Genomic DNA, 10,182 nt, shown 5'->3' with positions numbered 1-10,182 from the left:
GATTGATGTTACTAATATAATAATGTTTCTATTTCTTCCATCCTCTTACATGTTTTTTATTTATTTAAAAGCCTGTTGCTGATTAAATTAGTAATTTAACTAACGACTCGTGGCATGCGCTCATTGATTGCGACTTCTCAACTGCATTAAAGCCAATTTTTTTGCTCTCGTGGTTTTCCTGACCTCATTGGATTGAGTATCTGCAGACTTAGATGCCTAAGACTAAAGAAAGAGTATCTTGTAATGGTTGAATGGCATCATCTCAGTAATCACACAAGATAGTAGTTACATATACATATGTTCGACTCGAAATATCATTGTAGTGGTTTACATTGAAGGAAGGGAGCATCTTCGTCATCGTCAGGGACTGTAGGAAACAATAAACCACCAAGTAAGTAGGCTTCACACACGAACCCAAACACACGCACACACGCGCGCGCGCACACACACACACACAGCTTTCCTAATAGGACTCCTACCAATGAAAAGGAAAGCAACTTTGTAAATTTTTCCTTATATGCTTCTTTCTTAAAATATTACACACACACAGCTTTCCTAATAGTACTCCTACCAATGAAAAAGAAAGCAACTTTGTAGATTTTTCCTTATATGCTTCTTTCTTAAAATATTAATGGTATGTAAATGATAGGCCTTAACTGGTATCTATTCTTCAATGGAAAAATTACCAAAATAGTCCCAAATTTATTGTAATTTCTTCAATTCAATCATAAAGCATTTTTTTTTTGCCAATTCAGTTATAAATCTTTTGTAATTATGTCAATTTAGTCCATCTAGTCAAATTTGACTAGTCAATTGTGGCTATCGAAGCGATCTTTGACGTGACAATTTTTTAAATAATATTATATATATTTTTCAAATTTATAATTAATTTTTACTTTTGTTTATTTTTTTCTTTCTTATTCTTCTCCTGGCTAGTTCACTGACTTACCGGAAGAAGAAGAAATGAAAAAATATATATAAGTAAAAAATTTGAAAGAAATGTTATTAAAAAAGTTACCACGTTAGCGTTAGTTAGCATTCACGTCAGCACCGACTATGGACTGAATTAACATAATTGTAAAAGGTTTATGATTGAATTGGCAAAAAAAAAAAAAAACTATTTAGAATTAAATTGAAAAAATTGCGATGAGTTTAGAACTATTTTGGTAATTTTTCCACTCTTCAGTGATTTGTATGTGAGCTATGTGAAAGGCTTACTAGACATACATCGGCTATGAGCAGTAAGGTTGGTTCCAAAGGTTACTTTTGGATTCAACATTGGGTTATACAAAAATCAAATGATGTTGCCCACATGAGTAGGTAATGTGATAGTGATAGGAAAAAGTATAAATGTAGACTAGTTTTAAAAAAGGTTACGTGACTAATTCCGATGTGAAGACTGTATGAAAATTTGCTTTCTTCTAGAGAACTTCCTGTGGACTTACACAAAGGCTTAATATGCATTGACTTGATATGGTGGAATGAGTTAATGAAATACTTACTTGATAAGGATCCCAATTGTTCGTTTTAACCACTAGTAAATAATTATCGAAGTTATGAATTCTATAAAAAAAAAAAAATCCATCATCAGGCATATAAATCACGTTTGAGATTTGATATTATTATCCCATACCTCTTGTCATCGTCTGTAAGTTCATTCGTCTCGGTCTCTTCTATCATGCATAGATTCTGCGTCTTTTTCTTTTGCTTGTCGAGGCAGTCAACAAAATTTCGAGCACCCTTTTTGAATACGACACATATATTCTCTAGTTCCTTGCACTCCTTGATCCCTCTAACTTTTGTGTTCGCATCGAGGTGCCTAAACTCGAGTTCTTTGAGATGGAGCATTGCTCCTCGTTCTATAATCACCTTCTTAAGCCGAGGCAGCTTCCAAATCTTCAAGATCATGAGGCTCGGAAACCCATCTTTGGCGAACCTCAGGCTAGTGCCTAGGAAGGAATTGGCCAAGAGCCTGAAGGTCCTCAGTTGTTTCAGGAGACCACCCAATTGGGGCATCATGTCGATTTCCACCTTCGAACCCGACAGAGTCAATACCTGAGCGAGATCGGCAAGAGCTGTGTCCAGATGGGTTTGTGGAGTTGGCCCAGCAAGTAGAGCTCCAACAGTTCGTGATGTTTTTCAGCCAACGACAGCTCCGGTATCGTGCCTATCTGCGATGTCACGGGCTTGGCTTCTTTCTTGCCTTCTTTCTTGTCTTCTTTCTCAGGCTCGGATACTTTTGTGGCTTCTTTTGTGGGCTCGACTTCTTCTTTCGCGGGCTCGACTACTTCTGGCACGGGTTCTGCTTCTTTCTCAGGCTCGGATACTTTTGTGGCTTCTTTCGCGGGCTCGGCTTCTTCTGCGACTTCTTCCGTGGGTTCCGCTTCTTCTGCGGGCTCGGCTTCTTGTGCGGGCTGGTCTACTTTCATGGCTACTTCCACGGGCTTGGCTTCTTGGATCACCCCAAAGGTCAAGGACTGAAGATTGGTGAGCCTGAAGCTAATCCAATGCGCTATTGTTTTCCCGGCAGCGCCTGAGGTGTCGTTATCTGAGTGTTGCAAGAAAAGCTTGAGTGTGGTGAGCGTTGTCAAGCTGTTCTCGAGGCCCGAGGTCTCCTTAACTTCGCCAATAACCAGCCCGCTTAAGGTTTGGAGTTGAGTTAAGGCATTGACATTGTTGCTACAAGCCTTGAGGATGTTCTTCAAGTCGATGTAGAACCAGTTAAGATGCAGGTGCCTCAAGTTCCTCGCCTTCCAAAAGGAACTTGGCAGCGAAGTGATGTTGGTGTGCTTTATGTCAAGAGTCTCGAGATAGTGCAGATCAGAAATGGTGCTCGGGAGCGAATCCAACACCGTGGATCGCAATCCTAGGTACCTTAGGAGCACCAGCTTGTGGAGCACACCTTGCAAGGATGGCTTATACACGCCCTCCAAATCGAGCACTCTTAGCAAGCTATAGTTATTCTCGGACGTCATCTTCCTAAGTAATGTGCTGATGTCTTTGGTGAGCACGCCTCTCCTCAGGTTGAACGACAGAAACGAGCGGACATGGCCGAGGTTCAAATCAGAGTAGCTGCTGCCACGATCGTCTGTGGCCACGTTCGTGTGCTCCGCAAGCCACCGAATCTGGGTTCTTTTTTTGTTGGAAATTGGTGATCCATTTTCTAGAATTTCCTAGAGTTGTTAAACTTCTAGAATTCTCTAGAATTCCCTAGATGAATTTTCTAGAAGAAAGAAGAAAACATTTTCTAGAAGAAAGAAGAAAAGTCAAGCATGTAAGAGAAGGCCTAGAGAAGTCTGGCATTCAAGAGAAGACTAGAATCTTCTAAGGGGGTGACTCACACCTATAAATAGGCATGTAAGTTTATCATTTGAGGGGAGTGAGAGGTAAACCCTCCACCTTGTGTGTGAGGTGAACCCTCCACCATGAGAGGTCAAGATCTCTATTGTACCTCCATCAAACTATTTTGTTCAACTAATGAAACTATTTTCCCCATGTTCTTTGTCCTTCAATTATCATATCTCATCCCTTGTCCATCCTCTACAAAATATACCATACACTTGCACACATCACTAATCAAAAACTATCATTCATAACTAAAACCATGCTTCCGCGCACATTCAAAACACTAACATTTTTGCAGTTGGGCCAGCGGCTGTTGTTGCTGGCTGGTTGGATCACGGTCGTTCCTATCTTTCAACTTGCTAGTCTCATGTATGTGGAAAAACCCCATCCTCATTGCGATGGGGCGGATTTGGGGGATCCATTTGGCAAGATTTGGGGGATCCATCCGCCCTCCAGCTCACTACATCGATCACGTTCCTATCTGCAAGCTCCAGAATGAACGTCTCTCCCACATCCTCAGGCTGCCTTATCCTTTCCCTTTCTCTGCCGTAACAACACGAATCCAGTAAGCCCTTGGCCAACCACAGCCTCACTAGCCTTCTTGTCGGAATAAGGAATTCAACGGGGAACAAAGCCATGCAGATGAAGCACGGTTTTAGATGGACCGGCAATCTATGGCAACTCAGTTGTAGTATATCAAACTTGAAACCCTGTTCCGCCAACGCTGTGCGTTCACGCTCTCCAGCATTTGACAGAAACCCGCCAAGTAAGGATATGTGAAGCGGCAAGCCACGAAACTTGTCTAGGATATCCTTCTCCTCCTTTGAGAGTCTATGAGCTTCGGGTACTCCATGCAGCTTCCAAGCGAGCATCTTCCGGCTTTCTTCATTGCTCAAGTTTTTTAGACTGATCGGATTTGCCTTGGGTGTATCCGTCCACCTGGCTATCTTGCCGTCCTGAGTTGTTGTAATTATGTGGCCATCTGAGAAAAGCGGGATGCTAATCGCTAACACTTGCAGGAGTTGCTTGTCGGATGGCCGCACATCATCCAGCACTATGAGGAATTTCTTCTTCTCAGTCAATTCCTGGCGCAGCATGATCATTATCTCCTTGATCTCCATGTCTTTCATGCCCCTCGCTACCTTCCCGGCTTGCTTCAGTATATTAAACAGGAACTCCCGCTCGTCCAAGCAGCCCGAGACGTGGACCCAATTGCGCCACTCATAGCCCATGTACTTCACTTGGCTGTAGACCCATCTCGCCAGGAACGTCTTGCCGGTGCCTTGCTCGCCCCAAATCGAAGTCCATGCAGTCCAACCCGATTTGATTTTGATCCGACTCATTATTTCATTTTTCTCATCCTGGCGACATAAGAAGTTAGTTGGCACTTGCCCATCCCAGAAACTAGTCAGCCTCGCCAGTTTTTTGCCTTGCCATGGAACACTAGCAGAGGAGGAAATAGCAGGTTCCTTTATCCTCTTGCCCTCAGCCTCCTCCTTCAAGAACTTTTCATCACACAACTCGTCCATCTTTTTTACAAGAATGGACAAGTCCCTCCATAGCTTGCACTTGGAGACGAGCGCGGCCAACGGCCTTGCTGCCATGCGCAGGGCCTCGTGCCTCTCCCGGGCCTCTCTGAGGTGGAATTTGTCGATGAATTCCTCAGCGTAGTACAGGGCTTGGAGGAGCCGCCCCAACCACTCCGTGGTTTTGGACGGCCCGTATTGAGTGGAGATGAAGTCTTGGATCGTGGCCAGCTTCGCCTTGGCGTCCTCCGCGCTGGCTTGCATCCGGAAGCACTCAACGCACACCGGGTCAGGAAGCAACATATCTAGTTTCTGCCACACGATCCAGGCGGTGGCTCCGGCGACCATCATGCAGCTTGTCATGTCGGAAGCAGCCATGGCTAATCAATATGTTTCTTTCGAGCAAGGTCGTCTGGGTGCGTGTGTATGTTGGCTTGTTTGCTTGGATTGAATTAATTTGTGGGGACATATTATTCTTTCTCTACAGATATTCTTCATTTTTCTACGCTTTTCTTGGGGTGGCCTATCATGTCTGCAACAAGCTCTGTTTAATTCTTTGCTTGTGCAGTTTTTGACTGGAAGATGGGAGAGAGAGTATCTCCCAGAATGAGGTAAAGTTGTGTGCTTTCATCAAACAATCTTACATATCCACGTCAATATTCCTTACTTTGTCGAACTAGGAGTTGCAGAGACAAGTAAAAATGAATTTAATTTTTTGTGATGAAATTCCATCCAGCTGAAGAGTTTAACACTTTATCAGCACCTCTGATCTGAGATCAAATGAGAACATTCGTTGGCTTATCTGTTTTAATATAGAATAATAAAACCAATTCAAAGAAAGTCATTACTTTTCTTCTAGATTTCGACAATTAAGGAGTTGGCTTTCAAATTGCCTGAGATATTAGATGTTTATGAATTTTAGAATTCAATTACAATTACAATTAGGATTTAATTGCATCTCAAATATCAATTATATCTTCAATGCACTTGATAAAAAGAAGTGAAGCCCATGCTTATACACACATTATCAACTTGTCAGACAAGAACACTTGCTCAATGAGAATGTAGCTTGTAATATAAATATCCACATCACATATGGTGCTCATATAAAATACGTGAATATCATGTTATTATCACATATTAGATATTAATATGGTAGGAATGTCGCCATGTTAATATGTGCAAACTAATTATTAGACGAAAACTATCAATAGGTTTCACAATCATACAATCATTGGATTGTATCTCGCATTCTGAAACCTATCAATACATGAAATGAGAGAACCAAACTTCCATTTACTGTATTCCCTTTAGAAACTTTTCCCTTGCTTTTCCTTATCAATTCGCAAGCACAAAAGGATCGGTCCGTTCTCTTACTTGTGCACAACATATTGCACTCTCCAGAATTTACCCAGAACGTAAGAATATAAATATTCAGGCTTCAAATCATCTGACGTTCATTCGAACTTGAACAACTATTTCTTTTCTGGTATGGCTTCTTTTGTCTACAAGAAGCTTTGTAAATTCTTCGCTTGTGCGATTCTTGAACAAGAGACGGGAGAAGGTATCTGTGAGAATAATTATGATAAAAGTTAAAATTAGTCGAGCAAAGTTCTTTGCTTGCGAAATCTACCGAATCCCTTAGTATAACAACTTTACACATCCATCTTAGTGCTTTTTCTTTGCTCTCAAGTGTGCAAATAATTAATTCGACCGGTTGGATTAGGGTTGTAGGGGAAAATACTTAAAACAATCCTAAACCTATTACATTTTTTCCAATTCAGTCTCAAGTCTTTTTTTTTTTGTTAAGTTAGTCCTAAACTTTTTGCAATTGTGACAATTTAATCTATCTAACCAAATTTGGCTAGTTGACACTGACGTGAGCGTCTCAAGTCTTTTTTTTTTTGGCTAAGTTAGTCCTAAACTTTTTGCAATTGTGACAATTTAATCTATATGACCAAATTTGGCTAGTTGACGCTGACGTGGGCACCTCTCTCTCTCTCTCTCTCTCTCTCTGTGGTCGTAAAATTCTAAACGTAAGTGAACATGTCGAACAAGTAATATAATGATAAGAAAGAGTATCAACCAAATTAATTCTAAAATTTATCTAACAGATCAAAATATAATTGAGAATAAATTAGAAATAAAATTTAGAGACTAAATGCAGTAAATCAATCAGATAAATATGTTAGAGCATCCGATTTCACCATAACCACTAGATATGAATTTCGGATTGTTGTGGGTACAAGAACGATATCAAACATGTGATAACAGAATTTCCTAATCTATTTACTGTCCTATCTCTAGGTATAACAAACCTACTCAGCTTATTAATCCATTATATCTCTATGTGAATTAAAATAAACATGAGTGCATAAAAAAATATGAATATTCCCGGCTTACAATGAATATTTTGGATCACTTTATCACCGAAAACTACACAAATAATGCGGTATATCTCTATTCACGTTTAATTCATGGTTTATATATTATAATGAACAATTGCATATTATCACTTCTCAATCTCAAACATGCACATCAGATCATTCAAGTGGTGGCCAGTCATTCAAAAGCATTAAACACAATAATATATAACTCATATAAATGAAATCAATTGTAAAACATAAAAATCATGAAATTCACATCATCATGGTTAGGCTACATCGTAGCCCTAACAAAAGAAAATTAGAACATAGTAGAAAAATAAATAAAAATATATATCAAACCTAGCATCTTGAATCAAAGAACAAGAATTCTATCACCACTTTGGTATTCTCTTCAAAATACTTGAAAAATTCTCAAAAGAATGAAAAACGATTTAACAAAAACCTAACTGCTCTCTCTGGCTCTCAATGTTCGCCCATTTAGAGGATATTATCAAGCTCCAGGCAATTGTGCATAAAATCAAGGAGTAAATCAGATGCTTCTAATTTGATATCTATCTTCCACTTTGCTTCTTGATTTGAATTCCTGATTTTTTTGCCATTATTTTCCTTATATTCTCTATATCTCATTATTGTGCATAAATAAGGAAAATTCAAATAATCAGAAGGAAATCCAAATATTTTCTCATAGATATTGCATTGATTGTTACCTAAAATAGGTAAAATAACTCTATTTTTATAGAGTTATCAAACCCCAAAACTTAACATTTTGTTAGTTCTCAAGCAAAATCAAGACATAACACATATTGAAGCTAACAACCTCCTCCATGACATCTTTCCATAATTGCTCAAATTCACAATTCAAAGAAAAACACAAATTTCATCCAAACATTGAAATTGATTTATATATTAAACCCAATTCTAACTATGTGATCCAAGTGTGTGTGTGTGAGTCCATATCTTTTTCGAATTATATGCAATCCAAATAAATTCACATTGACATGTAACCTCCCAAAAATTCTCAATAATTATGACCAAATCTCATAGGTTTGAATTTCATTCATTTTCCACTAATGTAAGCTAATTATCCAACCAAAAATCAATAGGACTTTTCTCAGTTTGTAATGTAAGGCTGGGGTAAAGGTAAGATAACGGTAATTTTAAGCTCAAATCACCTATTAACACGTTGATTTCTAGGATCTAATTAGAGCCAATGTCACTCCTTCAAGATAATTTTTCTGCCACCATATATTATTATTATTTTTTCTTTTTCCTTTTTTTTATAATTTTTTTTGAATTACTTTATGGTGGAGTTTCTCCCAAAGTCCCTCCTAATATAACATAAAAATTTCCAATTCATTGAGTATCCAAAATGCTCACTCAATTGAAAGTTGGATAGGGAACTATAAAAGTAAATTTTTTTTGGACAATACACCCCAAACAACCATTGCAATCACTTTTTTTCTTCTTTTTACTCCATTTTTCCCAAATTTCTATCAAGCTCAAATAATTTTTTATCCCAAGAAAAATCAACGTTTTCATAAGGCATGAGACAATGATATAATTTGATAATAGCTAGGCTAAATATATATAGGTGCCAATGAAAAATTGGGTAATAATTAAGGCTCAACGGGGTAACTAGGGATAAATAAATATGATTAGCTTGAAAGGCTCAATCGATCCAAAAATTGCCTAAATCATTTTCTTAGTTAGATTTAGCTTAGGATTTTGCCTCGAGAGAAAATCAAATAAATTCTAAGATTTGGGTGAAATTTAAGAAAATCATATACTTCATATGAATGTTCTCTAAATTTAGACACAATTCAAAAATTAAGGACTTTTAGTGCTCAGTAAGTGGATCAACATAATTAGAATTAAGATTAACTCACACATCAATTGCAAGTTTAGATAAAATATAAATTTTCCTAAGAATCGTAAAAATTCAGAACCAGGAATATAATCATGATAAAAAAATAAATTTAGCCAAAAATTTTGTCTCCCCCCTCAAGCTTGAATGAAGCAGTGTTCTCAATGCAAAATAGAAATAGGAAGAAGAAAACTCCCATTGTTGTAGGATAAGTTCATAGATGACCTTGATGATTAAACTCTTGAAAGGTGATCCCTAAAAACTAACCTGGATAAAACAGAGAAAATTTATCTTTTTATTTTATTTTGCAAAACACAAACTAAAATAAATGAAAAAAAAACATGATTAAAATGCTTGGGTTGCCTCTCAAGAAGCGCTTGCTTCATAGTTTTTAGCCAAACTATCTCAAATGTTGCTATTTCGAAGGATGAAGTTTAATGGTGGTCTTCTGCTTGTTGTAATCACCTTCAAAGTAGGGCTTCAAACGTTAACCGTTCACTTTGAATGTGCCCTTAGTGTCATGCGCAACTTCAACTGTACCTTATGAGAATACCTGTGTAACTGTAAAAGGACTAGACCATCAAGACTGCAACTTTCCTGGAAAAAGTTTAAGACGAGAGTTATAAAGTAGGACTTTTTGATCAATTTTGAACTCTCTTTTGAATATGTGCTTGTCATGCCATCTTTTTGTATGCTCCTTGTACAACTTAGAATTTTCATAGGCTTCATTGCGAAATTCTTCCAATTCATTCAGTTGCAATAATTTTTCTTTACCTACTGTCGCATGTCAAAATTAAGAAATTTCAATGCTCAATATGCTTTATGCTCTAATTCTATTGGTAAGTAACAAGCCTTCCCAAACACTAGGCTAAAAGGAGACATCCAATTGGAGTTTTGAACGCTGTCCTATAGGACCAAAGTGCATTATCAAGTTTTATTGACCAATTTTTCCTAGAGGCATTCACTGTTATTTCTAAAATTCTCTTGATTTCCCTATTTGAAACCTTTACTTGACCACTAATCTGAGGATGATAAGGGGTTGCGACCTTATGCATGACTC

General features: G+C 38.0%; 2 protein-coding genes across 2 annotated transcripts; both read right to left on the bottom strand.

Moving 5' to 3' along the window:
• Positions 1 to 284: 284 nt before the first annotated feature.
• LOC120288917 lies at positions 285 to 3,128 on the bottom strand. Its single transcript, XM_039303181.1, has 2 exons — positions 1,634 to 3,128; positions 285 to 367 (listed from the first exon to the last, which is right to left on the bottom strand). The coding sequence occupies exon 1, from the start codon at positions 2,973 to 2,975 to the stop codon at positions 2,049 to 2,051; it is 927 nt and encodes a 308-aa protein (XP_039159115.1). The 5' UTR covers positions 2,976 to 3,128; the 3' UTR covers positions 285 to 367; positions 1,634 to 2,048.
• A 582-nt stretch (positions 3,129 to 3,710) lies between these two features.
• On the bottom strand, positions 3,711 to 5,249 carry LOC120288872 (disease resistance protein RGA2-like). Its single transcript, XM_039303064.1, has one exon. It carries the CDS (start codon positions 5,247 to 5,249, stop codon positions 3,711 to 3,713), a length of 1,539 nt encoding a protein of 512 aa, XP_039158998.1.
• Between the last annotated feature and the right edge of the window lie 4,933 nt (positions 5,250 to 10,182).

Source organism: Eucalyptus grandis, chromosome 10 (genome assembly GCF_016545825.1).
Source record: "Eucalyptus grandis isolate ANBG69807.140 chromosome 10, ASM1654582v1, whole genome shotgun sequence".
Classification (NCBI taxonomy): Eukaryota; Viridiplantae; Streptophyta; class Magnoliopsida; order Myrtales; family Myrtaceae; genus Eucalyptus; species Eucalyptus grandis.
This window is presented reverse-complemented; position numbering and strand designations above follow the sequence as displayed.

Bases quoted from the DNA above. Each gene is read 5' to 3' on its own strand.
- LOC120288917 (XM_039303181.1), bottom strand. From the start codon at position 2,975: ATGACGTCCGAGAATAACTATAGCTTGCTAAGAGTGCTCGATTTGGAG.
- LOC120288872 (XM_039303064.1), bottom strand. From the start codon at position 5,249: ATGGCTGCTTCCGACATGACAAGCTGCATGATGGTCGCCGGAGCCACC.